The 15415-nt window shown below is 61.3% G+C and overlaps 2 protein-coding genes across 2 annotated transcripts; both read right to left on the bottom strand.

The window, feature by feature from the left end:
• Positions 1-1970: 1970 nt before the first annotated feature.
• Positions 1971-6584, bottom strand: ABCC5 (putative ATP-binding cassette protein subfamily C, member 5; the record flags this gene model as incomplete). The annotated part of the gene is made up of 1 exon (XM_001467386.1): positions 1971-6584. One exon carries the CDS (start codon positions 6582-6584, stop codon positions 1971-1973), a length of 4614 nt encoding a protein of 1537 aa, XP_001467423.1.
• A 1787-nt stretch (positions 6585-8371) lies between these two features.
• Positions 8372-13033, bottom strand: putative ABCC6 (ATP-binding cassette protein subfamily C, member 6; the record flags this gene model as incomplete). Its single annotated transcript, XM_001467387.1, has 1 exon — positions 8372-13033. One exon carries the CDS (start codon positions 13031-13033, stop codon positions 8372-8374), a length of 4662 nt encoding a protein of 1553 aa, XP_001467424.1.
• Between the last annotated feature and the right edge of the window lie 2382 nt (positions 13034-15415).

Genomic DNA, 15415 nt, shown 5'->3' on the forward strand with positions numbered 1-15415 from the left:
ATGCGCCGCAGTAGAACAGGGACAAGGTGTTGCTCCTATGGGCAGCGCCAAGGCAAATTGTCGAGCAGCGAGTGCAAGAAATGACGAAGAGCCGACGCTACAAACGTTCGCCGCCAGTATAGACTGCTTGAGTGGCTCTTAGCGGAGTTGATCGCCGAGCAGTCCCACCCGCGTGTGGCTGCACGTTTGTGCGCGTGTAGAGCTCGGATAGGTCTGCCAAATACGTTTATATAGATGAGCAGATATGCATATATATATATATATATCGGTATACGTACAGTTATACATGTGCCTATATATATCTATATATATATATATATAGATATATATAGATATGGGTATATAGTGAGTGAGTGAGTTATAGTCACGCAACAGCGGTCTCAGGAAACAGAGCAAACGGGGCAAAGTAAAAACAACAAAAAAAGGCGAGAGCACGCCAGGATGCTGAAGGGATGCGTTACGGCCTAACTGAGACCGCCGCAGGACATGAGGCGGAGGGAAAGACGGGGTTCTGTCACCGCGCGCGACACAAGTCGAAACGTTTGATAGGTGCACCCGCCACTGCAGCAGCAGCAGCGGAGAGGCGAGAGATGGGGAGGGGTGTGACGTGTGACACAGCTGAACAGGTGGTGAACCGAGACGTATAGACAACAGGGCCAGAGAAGAGAACGACGATGGAGGCGATGTAACACAGAAGGAAAACGCAGAGAGAGAACACAGCAGGGGGGCACGGTCATGTGGGAATAAAAAGTTGACGACGGGAGCTAAGTTAACGCACCCGACAAGAGCATCTAGCAGGTGCGTGCAGGGAACGCTTCTATTTTTCTCACGTCATGTCTTCCCGCCTCTGAAGGGGTCCGCGGATAGACGCCATGCGACAGGACGGAGCCGAACACCTCGCAAGGGTGTGCTCGAGCGATCCGCTGCCCGCTCCATGCAGCTACTCTCGATGTGTATGGGAATGCGAAGGGGCCGATAAAGGCGCAGAAGAAAATGTGAAACTGCATCATTGCTTGAGCGTCGGCAGGCGAAGGCCGGGATGGAAAGGGACGCAACGGAAGGGATGGAAGAGTTTTGCGAAGGCGCTTACCAGCGGGCGTGCATATCGCTCATATCAGCCTTCCGAGGCCAACAGGAAAACAAACACGCGAGCACCACAGAACGCATCGCACTGTGGGGGGGGGGTGTAGGGCTTGCGATGAGAAAAGCCAAAGAGACCACTGGCTCGCCCTACATGTTGTCATGGCTGTTGTTCTCGAAAGGAGAGTAGGCAAGCACCATCACTCACTCAAACAGAGAGTCGTTCGTGATGGGGATGCAGGCCGCGAGACAGGAAGATGTGGAAGGGGTGATGGAGCTCGTGAGAGTGAAGAAGAAGCGGCGCTGCGGGCGTGCAGGGCAATCAGAGTCGAGCCGGGAACCGTCGGAAAGTACATAGCCCAGCACCGCATGCGTTTACTTCCACATCGATGCGGTAGCGAAACCTCCCGTGCTGCACTTCAGCAACGCAGCTTCTGCATCGCCCACACGTCCATGCGAACGCGGCGCATTCCCCCGCGGACGTGAGGCGGGGGTCCATCGCTCACTGCGAACGATGAGGCAACCGAGCTCTCCAGAAAACCCCCCGATTTAGAAGCTCCTGCTCACGTTTCTGCGCCGTGCCACCGAACGCGGCCTCACATCACAACCGAAATCCATCGTGATGTCACTTGCATCGAGGTACCAGTGTAAGCAACGCTGCCACCACATACGGTCCCTGCTGAACGAGAGTAAAGCAAGCGGAGCTACACAAAAAAAAAACGAAAAAGCGCAGCCCTCCCCAGATGGTGGTAAAGAGATGTGCAATCGAATCCATAAAAACTTTTCCTGCAAGCCGCCGTCACCACCAGCATGTCATTTGCACAGCAGGTGGTCACAGCACTATCACACCAACCTTCGTCCGCACACCACATGTCCATCGTCAATCAGCGCTACACTGGAAATTTATCAGGCACACTCTCCACCGCTACACGAAATGCTTGCTGCGCACCTCTGCTCAGTGACCTCACCAGCGCGCCGAAAGCGGATCCCTGGCGCTCCACCAGCTCGCGCGGCGAGCCGAACTCGAGAACGCGGCCCTGGTCCATGACGAGGATGACGTCGCAGGCGGCGACGGTGTGCAGGCGGTGCGCGATGGTGACGACGGTGTAGTCGCGAAAGGTGTGCTGCACCGTGCGCTGGATCTGGCGGTCGAGCGCGGGGTCGACGTTTGCGGTTGCCTCGTCCATGAGCAGGAAGGCGCTGCCGCGCTTGAGCAGCGCGCGCGCCAGGCACAGCAGCTGGCGCTGGCCCACGCTGTAGTTTGCGCCGCCCTCCTGCACGCGCCCGTCCAGCCCGCCCGCCTCGCCGCGCACGCGCTCCTCCATCCCCACCTGCCGCAGCGCGCGCCACACCGCCGCGTCGCCGCAGCAGCCAAAGGGGTCCACGTTGCTGCGCACCGTGCCCTCGAACAGCAGCGGGTCCTGCGGGATCGTCGAGAAGAGCCGGCGCAGCTCGCGCACGCCGTAGTCGCGCGCGTCGCGCCCGCACACGAGCATGCGGCCGCCGCACACCTCCACCAGCCGCAGGAAGGCCAGCAGCAGCGTCGACTTCCCGCTACCGGTGCGCCCCACAACGCCCACCTTCTGCCCCGGCGCCACCGCGAAGCACACGTCGCGCAGCACCAGTGGCAGCCCCGGCCGGTACCGCATGTCCACGTGCTCCAGCACAAGCGACCCCGCAGGCGCTGTAGCAGCGGAGGCATCGTCGCCGGCGACCACGGAGAGCGCGGTGCTGCCGCACGCCTCCATTGCGCTCTCGCCGCCACCTATGTCCTCCGCCGGCGCGTTGTCCGTGTAGTACAGTACGCGCTCCACGCAGTTCATGGACGCCTCCACTGATGCCCCAATGCTGATGAAGCTCGACAGCACCATAGTGATGGAGGACGCCTTGGTTATGCTGAGCGCGAGCAGGCCCAGGTTCATGTGCATCCACGGCAGCTTCGTCGCCAGCACGCCGAGCAGCGCTAGCCCCGACACAGCCACGTTGCCCAGTAGCTCCACGCGCACCGAAAGCCACCGGCTGCCCATGCACTGCATGTAGGAGCATGCAAAGACGCTGTCCAGCCGCCGCAGTACCTCGCGCATCATGTCCTGCTCGCGGCCGTAGGTGCAGATGGTCCAGCGTCCTGTGAGTACCTCGTTCAGGATCGAGAAGACGGGCGAGTTGGAGATGTTGAGCAGGCGCTGCATCTCGCGGTTGGCAGCGCAGAAGAAGCGAAAGATGTGGCCGTACACCAAAATGCACGGCACCAGCACGACAAGGACGAAGGGCTGCGATGTCGTCATGATTGCAAAGTACGCCACAAGGTAGAAAAAGAAAAAGAGAAGGATGTCGACACTGACGCTCAAGTCCCAATCTATGAGTCCCATGTCGCGTGACATGCGGTTGATGAGGCGGCCGCGTGGTGTGACATCGAAGAAGGAGAGTCTCGCGCGGGCTAAGGAGCGTAGCAGCCCTGCGTGAATATGGTAAGACGCACGCCGCATTATTGTGAAGCACCACAAGTCACGAGAAGGGGGGACGAGGATGGCTGCAAGGACCGCTGTCACGTAAAGGCTAAGACGCAGGTGAGTGGAGAGCCTTTCCAGCTTTCCTCCAGACCAGAGAGAGAGCCACACGTCCCCAGAGCGAGACACTCCCTCCGTAAGGAGGAAAAATATCATAATGCTGCAGAGGGTCAGCCAGCCGCCGCAGGCCTCGATGTAGCGGCGATAAACCTCCCACGGAACGGCGCCGACCGCCTTCTCCTCGCCACTCTCCACCACAGTCACGTCGGCCAAATCCTTCGTCACCGTGTCACCCAGCACTCTGTGCGCCAGTTGCTCCGCTGCGAACAGCACACCACCACTCGACTCCAGCGTCGATTCCGTCAACGGCCGCTGCACCTCAACGTTGTCATCAAGGATGTCCTCCAGCTTCGACAGATCAACGGCGGATGCCAGCTCGCTGACCGTTTGCGCGGCGTAGGCAGACGCCTTGCCCATGCCGCTCAGGCTGCGCTCGTAGTGCAGCCGGGCGTACTCGCAGTAAGCGGCGTAGTTGCCCTGAAAGGCGACGCGGCCCTCCTCCAGCAGCACAACCAGGTCCGCGTAGGCGGCGGCGCTGACCTGGTGAGTGGCCAGCACGCGCGTCTTGCCGGCCAGCGCGCCGCACACGCACTCGCGCATCACGCGCTCGCCCACCTGCGCGTCCAGTGCCGACAGCGGGTCGTCCAGCAAGTACACGTCGCGGTCCGCGTACACGGCGCGCGCTAGACTCACGCGCGCCTTCTGCCCGCCGCTCAGGTTGATGCCGTTCTCGCCGATCTCCGTCTCCGCGCCGTCCGCCAGCAGCGCCAGGTCCGAGGCCAGCTGGCTGCTGCGCACCGCGCGCTCGAAGGCCGCCGCGTCCGGCGCGCCGAAGAAGATGACGTTGTCGCGCAGCGTTGCGTTCATGATCCACGGCTGCTGCGGCACGTAGGCCACGCTGCGCGAGCACGCCACGCGGCCGCGCGTCACCGCCAGCGCGCCGATCAGTGCGTCCAGCAGCGTGGACTTGCCGCTGCCCGTCGGTCCCAGCACCACCGTCAGCCGCCCGCGCGGCACGCGCAGGTCCACATCCGCCAGCAGCGTCTTGGCGCGCAGCTCGTAGTGCGTGTCCCCACCGCCGCCCTCGCGGCTGCTGGCCGGGGGCAGCGGCACAGCCTTGTAGGAGCTCACCGTCGCGTTGCGCAGCACGGCGGCCGCGTCGTCGCCCTCCTTCGACGCCAGCGCCGCCTCAAGGATGTCGCGTGCCTGCGCGTCGTCAGCGGCAAGGAAGGAGGTGAGACGCTTCATGGACACAAAGAACTGCGAGAACTCCCCGACAAGGGTCCTGACGAGCTCAAACGGGGTGTCCATGAGGCTGAGCAGGGAGAGAGCGGGGTAGATAATTTCGGGAGACATGGGATAACCCTTGCAGTAGTAGGCAACCATTACCGCTGCTGTCGTGCAGCTTGGCACACACTGGGAGATGAGCGAGTTGGCGGTGGAAATGAGCTGGAATCGACGCACAGCACGGAGCTCGGCCGCTCTGCGCGCGTTGATCTCCTCCTCAAAGGTGTCCTCGAGACTCATGAACTTGATGGCGCGGATGCCGGAGAGGAACTCGTTCGTGGTGCGGAGTCGCGCATCAGAGGACTTCGCCAGACCTACGGTACAGGTGTAGGTCATCTTCGTCAGAAGGATCTGTATTGGCAAGAAGAGTAGCAGCATGAGGATGCTGATGCCCGCTGCCCAGCCAATGCTTCGGTAGAGCATGCACACGGTAGCACAAACTTGAAGGGGCACCGTCACTGCCATCCAGAGGACATACATTGTGCCCTCCATGCTCGCAACATCCGTCGTGATGAGATTCAAAATGCGCCCGGGGTTAAGCTCAGGTCGCCGCAGCTCTCGCGACGCAATCCGCAGACACTTGGCAGTGATGCAGGATGACAAGCCCGACCGCACGGCGTACGCGCTGCGGTAGGCAAGTTGCGCGTACTTCTGGAGGGCGAGACTGCGTACGAGCGAGATGGCAAAGAGGAGAACGACGCTTGCCACGGGCTGCCACGAAGCATCCCTCATGCTCCCGCTATCCAAGACGCTGGATGACTGCCAAGACGAAGCAGCCGCGCTGCTGGTGCCGCTGCTTGCACTCTCAGAAGATGTTGTGTCTGTGCTTCCCTGTAGAAGGCGGATGTACCAGCTGAGCGCCATGGGAGTCAGCAGCGCAGTGACATCTACTGTTAGGCGCAAGGGCCCCAAAAGAAGCAGCTGCCAACGGAGAACGCTGAAAAGGGCCACTGTCACAGACATGCACGTCGGTGGAGCGGCAACCTCTGCGCAACTCTCCTCTGATTGCCTCTGACTGCTGATACCCGCGTCGTCAACGAAGTCTTCCTCAGTAGTCGTTGCTTCATGAGTTTCTCCTCCCGGTTCATCTCGCCAAAAAATTACGTCCTCGACTCGCTCGCACGTCAGCACCGTGTCGTCTTCCACGGGGTCGAACAGGTGCTCGCCATCCACCTCGCCGCGGTGATACGCGCCGGGACCCTGCTCCGGGACAGGGGCGCTGCATCCGCGGCACAGCAGCCACCCCATGCAGCGCCGAACGCAGCAGCCACGGCGCCGCGACGGGGCCACGCGCCACTCCACGCCCGCGTACAGCCGCCCCGGCGTGCCGTACTGCTGCACCGCGCCCACCCAGCGCAGCACGCCGTCGCTGGCGTCGTCCCAGCGCACGCCGACGCGCGCGCCGACGTAGCCGTCCCACGCATGGCGGCGCGCTCGCTGGCGCTGCAGCTCCGCCGACAGCGCGACGCCAGCGTTGTAGGCGCGGTACTCGCGCATCGGGCGCGGCAGCCCATCCATGGTCAGCTCCTCTCGCGCCGCGCGCTGCATGAGGTCGCCAAGCCACGTATGAAAAAACGCCCCGAGTAGCCAGCCGGCACGGTCCTCCGGCTGCTTCTCATATGCGGGCTCCGCCCCGTAAAGTGCATGCATTTCTCAGTCGGCGCTACGGAATGAACTGCATATGGCTTAATGCGGCTCGTGGTCTTTGGCAGGCGCACAAGCAGTAGCCTGTACGGGACGCGCGAGATGAGATAGCGTGCGACGCCTGTATGACGGCTTCTTTTTGCGCCGGTGAATCGCCAAAAGTCTGCGCGAATCGTGCCGAGAAGGAAGGTGGCGAACAGAACAAGTGCCAGCACGGCTGCTAGAGATCGCAAGCGAGTCGCACCGCGCGCCACGACTCTTTCACAATAAGCACAATAAAGCAGGGAGGAAGAAGAACGAATACTTGCCGTCACTCACGCACCCGCTGACAAACTGAGCCAGAGTCTGCGACGCCCGGTGATGATGCCGCGTGCGCGCGTCTGTGCAAGATGCTGCAGGAGAAGCGAGCGCCACTATGGCAAAAGACAGAGAGCAGGTGACGTGCGCGGCTGGCAGCGAGAACCGAAGTACCGAATCGCAGTGAGATGGATGGGCGTACTGTGAGGCGTGTGGAGAGTTCGGAAAAGAAGCAGCTAAGCGACAGCAGAGTTAGCAGTGATACGAGTCCGCACTGAGCGCGAGAGGGGTAAAGAGAGAGGGGGGATGCTAAGGGAGGAGAGTCGGCGAGGTGCGGAAGGCGGGGGGAGGGGGGGAGGAGGGCACCACCCGAAGCGCTTGCGTACGCTTTCCGTGTGGGTGTGCGTGCTCTCCAAAGCAATGCGCGAAACAGCAAAACAAGAGGGAAATTCGCCACCACCTCTGCCACAGCGCTCGCGTCGAGGGCGCGCTGATGCCTGGAGGCTGGTGATTCAAAGCCGTGGATGCGGTTCTCTTGTAATCATCAGCGCGATCCTTCTCCGCCACACCTCATCAGCTCAGCGCCACGCTACCCCCAGCCTGCCGCCGAACCATCGGCGTGGTGCAGTGCAGCGGTAGCCAAACGCCACCGCAATAAGCGAGCTCGCCCATCTGAGACCGCGTCCTTCGCGCGAAGCCCTACCCACCCCACGCCTCGCAGCCGCTCATACCACGGCCGTCGTCACCTGCCGCATCCCCCTCCCGGTGGCCCAGGCCCACTCACCAGTAGTCGGTGAGGGCCGGGGGTGGGGATACGCTCGAGCCGCGTCGACACACCCTGCCCATCGCATGGATGGCACGAGTGCGTCCACTGTCGCAGGTCGACCCGACGCAGCCCCATTCACTGCCTGGCCGCTGGCATCAGTAGCGGCGAGTCGACCTGGCTTTCCTGCGTCCTAGGCACCTGGCCCTGCCACCACCAGAGGTGGCTCGGCACTTGGCAGAGGGGTAGAGGGGGTGCGCTGGACCCTGAGATACCACGCACTGAAAAGGGTGTCCACTCCCCCACTGTTGTCAGGATGACGGTCCATGGGAACAGCAGACACAAAAACCGATGGAGCAACGTACTCAACCAAAAAAGCAGCAGGAGAGGAAAGCGAGAGGGAGAGAAGTTCGCGCTCTCATCACAGCAGGCATACGGCATTACCGAGAAAGGAAGAGGAGGATGAGAGACACACCGAGACAGAGGGCGTACCCACCCAAGCCGGCGTATGCGTCGAAATCCTACGCCGCAATGAGGACAGAGCCGCGCCACAGCCCAGCAAAGAGCGCATCGGGCACGTCTGGTAAGGGTGCACCGTTTGGAGATCGTCGTGCAGATAGTACGGTGCAACGAGATAAGCACGAAAAGGGAAAAGCACTTGTCAAGTCTCACGGCTGTGTCCCACATGGTCCATCCCGGCGTCGCCGCGCACAGCAGCTGACATTGCTCCGTCTCACCCAGCGACGCCTTCCTTCAGGGCCCTGTAAAACGCCTTTCGAGAACCTTTACTCAGCGAGCAGACGAGAACGCTAAACACAGAGTCCCCGCGCGAAAGAAGATCGCGCGGCGAGCCGAACTCGAGAACGCGGCCCTGGTCCATGACGAGGATGACGTCGCAGGCGGCGACGGTGTGCAGGCGGTGCGCGATGGTGACGACGGTGTAGTCGCGAAAGGTGTGCTGCACCGTGCGCTGGATCTGGCGGTCGAGCGCGGGGTCGACGTTTGCGGTTGCCTCGTCCATGAGCAGGAAGGCGCTGCCGCGCTTGAGCAGCGCGCGCGCCAGGCACAGCAGCTGGCGCTGGCCCACGCTGTAGTTTGCGCCGCCCTCCTGCACGCGCCCGTCCAGCCCGCCCGCCTCGCCGCGCACGCGCTCCTCCATCCCCACCTGCCGCAGCGCGCGCCACACCGCCGCGTCGCCGCAGCAGCCAAAGGGGTCCACGTTGCTGCGCACCGTGCCCTCGAACAGCAGCGGGTCCTGCGGGATCGTCGAGAAGAGCCGGCGCAGCTCGCGCACGCCGTAGTCGCGCGCGTCGCGCCCGCACACGAGCATGCGGCCGCCGCACACCTCCACCAGCCGCAGGAAGGCCAGCAGCAGCGTCGACTTCCCGCTACCGGTGCGCCCCACAACGCCCACCTTCTGCCCCGGCGCCACCGCGAAGCACACGTCGCGCAGCACCAGCGGCAGCCCCGGCCGGTACCGCATGTCCACGTGCTCCAGCACAAGCGACCCCGCAGGCGCTGTAGCAGCGGAGGCATCGTCGGGAGATAGCTCTATCGCGTCTACCACGGCAGGTGTGAAGACATTTTTGGGCGGGTGTACGTTCTCATTTTCGTCGCAGAGCTCTTCAGCTGGCGCGTTATCCGTGTAGTACAGCACGCGCTCCACGCAGTTCATGGACGCCTCCACCGTTGCACCGACACCAATCAGGCTGGAAAGCTTTTGGCTGAGGGAAGTGGCGTTGATGAAACACAAGGCCAAAATGGCGGCATTGATGGGCACCGACGGGATGTGTGTTGAGAGGACACCGAGTAGCGCTAGCACACAGACGGATGCGTTTCCGAGCAGCTCCACGCGCACCGTGACCCACACCGTACCGACAGCCTTCATGTAGGCACAGGCAAAGACGCTATCGAGACCTTGCAGTGCACGTGCCACGACAGCGTTCTCGCGGCCGTAGGTGGAGATGAGCCAGCGTCCTGTGAGTACCTCGTTCAGGATCGAGAAGACGGGCGAGTTGGAGATGTTGAGCAGGCGCTGCATCTCGCGGTTGGCAGCGCAGAAGAAGACAAAGATGTGGCCGTACACCAAAATGCACGGCACCAGCAGGAAAACGGTAAACGGCTGCGAAACGGTGAGCATGAGCAGGTAGCCAAGGATGAAGCTACCATGCACGGCTGCAGAGATGACGTAGGTGGGCAGTGCAGCATCGATTTCCCTCATGTCTCGTGACAGACGATTGGTGAGACGCCCGAGTGGGGTCGTTTCGTAGAAGTTGAGCGTGGCCACAACGAGGGAGCTGAGAAGACCTGAGTGAAGCCCACGTGCAGCATCTCGCAGCCCATTGAACACGAAGATAACCCGGACGGGGATTACAAAGACGGTGCTCAGGGCAAATATGGTGAAGACAACGATGCAGCCGTTGTTGGACACACCCTCGAGGGCGCCAGAGGACCAGAGAGAGAGCCAAATAGTTGGCAGCTGCTGTGCCACTTCCGTGAGCAAAAACACGGCCGTGGCACCGCAGAAGACGTGCATGCCACCGGCAGCATGGATGTACCGGCGATACATACTCCACGTAACGGCCCCGCTAGCCTTCTCCTCTCTGTTGTCAGTCGGTTCCGCAAACACCTCGACAGCCTCTGCCAGTTCCGCCGCATCGTCGAGAAGCCTGGGTTCTTCCTGTTGCTGCTCAAGATTACCAGCCCCCTCAACGTCACACCGTTGCTTGCTGGCCGCGGCTGATCTGTCAGCGGTGTCGCAGCTCTTCATGGACATCGCTTGCGAGAGCACGGCACATATTCGAGAGGCCGCGGCACGCTTGTCCACCGTCTCGCTAGCGAAGCAGTTATCCACTGTCTCTGCCATCTCTTCTGTACAGCCTTGCTGCCGGGCGTACTCGCAGTAAGCGGCGTAGTTGCCCTGAAAGGCGACGCGGCCCTCCTCCAGCAGCACAACCAGGTCCGCGTAGGCGGCGGCGCTGACCTGGTGAGTGGCCAGCACGCGCGTCTTGCCGGCCAGCGCGCCGCACACGCACTCGCGCATCACGCGCTCGCCCACCTGCGCGTCCAGTGCCGACAGCGGGTCGTCCAGCAAGTACACGTCGCGGTCCGCGTACACGGCGCGCGCTAGACTCACGCGCGCCTTCTGCCCGCCGCTCAGGTTGATGCCGTTCTCGCCGATCTCCGTCTCCGCGCCGTCCGCCAGCAGCGCCAGGTCCGAGGCCAGCTGGCTGCTGCGCACCGCGCGCTCGAAGGCCGCCGCGTCCGGCGCGCCGAAGAAGATGACGTTGTCGCGCAGCGTTGCGTTCATGGTCCACGGCTGCTGCGGCACGTAGGCCACGCTGCGCGAGCACGCCACGCGGCCGCGCGTCACCGCCAGCGCGCCGATCAGTGCGTCCAGCAGCGTGGACTTGCCGCTGCCCGTCGGTCCCAGCACCACCGTCAGCCGCCCGCGCGGCACGCGCAGGTCCACATCCGCCAGCAGCGTCTTGGCGCGCAGCTCGTAGTGCGTGTCCCCACCGCCGCCCTCGCGGCTGCTGGCCGGGGGCAGCGGCACAGCCTTGTAGGAGCTCACCGTCGCGTTGCGCAGCACGGCGGCCGCGTCGTCGCCCTCCTTCGACGCCAGCGCCGCCTCAAGGATGTCGCGTGCCTGCGCGTCGTCAGCGGCAAGGAAGGAGGTGAGACGCTTCATGGACACAAAGAACTGCGCATAGACGACGAGAAACGAGAACATTGTCTGCTGCGGTGTGTGGATGAGCTGCAGGAGGGAGATAACCGGGTACACGACATGGGGAGACATCGCGTGACCGGTGAGGGCGTATGTAATAAAGGTGGACGCCAGCGTCAAGATCGGAGTGAGGCTCGTTGCAAACATCGTACCCGTGGTGGCAATTTGAAAACGACGGAGTGCCGCCAGCTCGGCATCTCGTTTCTCGGTTATTAATCGCTGGAAGTGGCGCTCGAATCCCATGAACTTGATGGCGCGGATGCCGGAGAGGAACTCGTTCGTAGTGCGGAGTCGTTCGTCAGTTGCCAATGCGAGCGCGTACGAGCACCTGGATGACATGATCGTAGCGAGAATTTGCAGCGGAGCTATCAGCATCATCAGGCCCACGCCGACAAGCGCGCTGAAACCCATGGTTCGGTAGAGGAGACAGACAGTGGCGACGAGCAACACAGGAATGGTGACAATCATCCACAGTCCCTGAAAGGCACTCACGAGAACCTCCACATCGGATGCGACGAGGTTGACAATGCGCCCCGCGTTCAGCTCGGGTCGCTGTACAGACTTCTCGGAGATGAGAAGGCACTTGGCAGCGATGCAAGAAGAAAGCGCGGAGCGAGCGGCGAATGCGTATCGTCTGCACAGCTGCTCATACTTGGCTGTTGTTACGCTGTTCACAAGCGAGACACAGAAGACAACCGCAACGCTGCAGAATGCGTGGAAAATCGGCGGCGGCGGCACCTTCGTCGTGGCCTGAGGAGCCACTGGGGGCGCCAGATACCCCACGTACCACTTCCGCGCCATCGGTGTCAGCAGTGCACTCAGTTCGACGACGAAGCGCAACGGCAGCAGCCACAGAAGCGGCTTGCGGAAGCAGTAGAACACAGCATACAATACTGATTCCACTTGGGGGGCTTCGCACATTTTCGCATCTTCCGTGGAGAAACCTGGCGGCGGTACTGCGCCTGCCGGGTAGCGGTCGAGGGGGCGAAACACAACATCATCGACTCGCTCGCACGTCAGCACCGTGTTCTCGTCCACGGGGTCGAACAGGTGCTCGCCATCCACCTCGCCGCGGTGATGCGCGCCGGGACCCTGCTCCGGGACAGGGGCGCTGCATCCGCGGCACAGCAGCCACCCCATGCAGCGCCGAACGCAGCAGCCACGGCGCTGCGACGGGGCCACGCGCCACTCCACGCCCGCGTACAGCCGCCCCGGCGTGCCGTACTGCTGCACCGCGCCCACCCAGCGCAGCACGCCGTCGCTGGCGTCGTCCCAGCGCACGCCGACGCGCGCGCCGACGTAGCCGTCCCACGCATGGCGGCGCGCTCGCTGGCGCTGCAGCTCCGCCGACAGCGCGACGCCAGCGTTGTAGGCGCGGTACTCGCGCATCGGGCGCGGCAGCCCATCCATGGTCAGCTCCTCTCGCGCCGCGCGCTGCATGAGGTCGCCAAGCCACGTATGAAAAAACGTCCCGAGTAGCCAGCCGGCACGGTCCTCCGGCTGCTTCTCATATGCGGGCTCTTCACCAAAGAGGTCTCTAAGTCCCCGTGGTGGAGGTCGGGGATGGGACGACTGATGATACACCGGTGTCAGCACCGTCGGGTGGACAGGCGGGTGAGGTGTGGCGCTTGCGCGCGCAAGTTGGCCTGACACGGAATATGCGGGCATCTATACAGCTATGGCTGAGGTCGTGAACGTTCAGGGCAGCACGAGATAATGGAAGAAGCAAGCGAAAAACAGAACGCACCGCCTGATCCCTCCGCTCTGCGGCTGCAGAGGGTGTGCAGAGAAGCGGGATAGAGGCAGGCAGTAGAAGATCGCGGAGATTCGCAAAAAAAAGGCAGAGAGAAGCTCGAAAAAGGCTCGTATGAAAGCTAAAACAACACACGCGCACACATACACAGAGAGATAGAGAGAGACTCCCTCACCACCCCCTTCCCTCAAATAGAGCGGCTCCGGTTCGCTCGGACGGGCTCTGCCAAGAAAAAAAAGAAAAAGAAAGCGAGTCGGAGAAGCGAGAAATGGGGTACTCGCTGGGATGCGGAGAGTAAAGAGAAGGTGGGGAGAGGGCTTCGGCGGTTATGGACGTCGTTGAGCTCGACGCGTATGCGACGAGATGCTAAACCAGACGAAAGTCGGAAGGGGATTTTGAAAAGGCGCGAAAAAAAACAAGACGAAGAGAGTCACGAGAATTTGGTGAGGCCAACGATGGCACTAGCGCTTGAGAGGTGCAGCGAGGGGGGAGGGTAAAGAGGCATCGAGGCCAATTAGATATGCAAAGAGCTCGAGATGAAAAGCAGGTGAATTCTATCGCCAGGAGAAGAAAGTCGAAAACAGAGGCTTGCGCTCACTGACGAGAAAAAAAAACAAACGAGGAAGCGGGCAAGAGATAAGTGTGGTGTACGTATGTGTGTATGTGTGTGTGTGGAGGGGACAAGCCAGCAGAAGCACTCGGAAAAAAAAGAAGACAAAGAGATGAGCTGGGTGGGTGTTGGCGGATGTAACGGCCGTACTGTCGATGTATGAAAAACGACGCACACACACACACAAACAAACAAACGAAAAGAGGCCAAAAAAAAACGAGCACAATACTCCGTCGACGAGAGAGGCGACAAGGAAGCTGCCACGCTGCTACACCGCATTGACGCTGTGAGAGCGCGGCTGCGCATCACAACTGCTTCTCTGCACCCCAGTCGTGTTTGCCTTCTGTGCGTTGCCGCCCCTCTTGCCAGGAGCTCCGCTGCTTTCTCGCTGCGATGCGGTGCAGCCTCGTCACAGGGCTGACGATACTGCGCTCGTTGCCGTTGCTTAGAATTTGTAAATTCAGACGGAAGGAGCGAGTACGAGGAGTGGTCAGTGGTAAAAGGCGGCGGACGTTTTGAGAAGTATTGAATCGCACACGTGCAAGAATGGTGCCTGTGTGTGCCTGTGCGTGTGTGTCCGGTGGTTCGAGCAGAGGAGGCGATGGCAAAAGAAAGCAGCAGCACACAAGAAAAGGGGATGTCGGGGGAGGTGCGACATCAACGCGTGCCTCCATCGCGGACAGAACAGCGGACAGCGACGGGCAAAATGCGAGAAAGACCGAAGAGGGAACGGCCGGGCGGGCGGAGGAGGAGGAGGAGGAGGAGCATGCCATACGGGTGGAGCGCACGCGAGCAAATGTGCGGAGCAGGGCAGGGAAGGACCAAACGCTAGACGACTCCACGCACTAGTGGCGTATTCTTTGCTGGGTTGCAGCGGCTTCGCTGCCACTCCCAAGTCTCGGTACCACGTGAACTGCGCACGTACCCGTCTCGCACCCTCGTGAGTATCTTTTGAGTGCAGATGGGCTTGGGAGGTTGCGTGCACATCAACTGATGTGTCTTGGTGGTGCAGATATTTTCGATAGCTTGACGCCTTCCTCACAGAAGGCGTCAGATTCGTATAAGACACAACTGGGTAGTAGTCCTAGTAAAGAGAGCGAGGAGAGGAAGAGTGAACCAAGAGGAGATGATCCGTCGCGGACGACGCACACCGGAAGAACGGAGGGTGTGTGTTCAGGGGACATACAACGAAACACTCACAGACACCGGCACGATAGCACAAACGAGGAGAGATAAGGAAGCCTGCCACCACCGACGACGCCGCGCGATGCACAGAGGGGGGGAACGACAGAGGCAGCAAGGAAAGCGGAAGCGCCATACTAAGGCCCTCCCTTTCCAAGCGCGCATCTCTTCCCCGAAACGTCTCTGCGAAGCATACTCTGCACTGCCACACGAACAGGCAAAAGTGTAAGAGAGAGGGGGAGCGGAAGAGACACAAGATAGCAGCGAGACATATCAATGACACCGCCATCCGAGGGGCACAGAAACGTAAAAACATGTAAACGCACCCAAAGGCAACACTAGCCGCAGGCGTGAGGAAAATGAGAAGGAGCGGAGAGGGAGGACAAGACTGCACACGTCACGTGCTCCAACGACCTTGTTGAGGCTGTGGTACAGACAGCCGTAGCGTTGCATCTCGTGCCCCACCCCGTCTAGCCCCCCCCAAAAAAAAAAAGAGGAAAATAGG

The sequence above is a fragment of the Leishmania infantum genome, chromosome 31 (genome assembly GCF_000002875.2).
Source record: "Leishmania infantum JPCM5 genome chromosome 31".
Classification (NCBI taxonomy): Eukaryota; Euglenozoa; class Kinetoplastea; order Trypanosomatida; family Trypanosomatidae; genus Leishmania; species Leishmania infantum.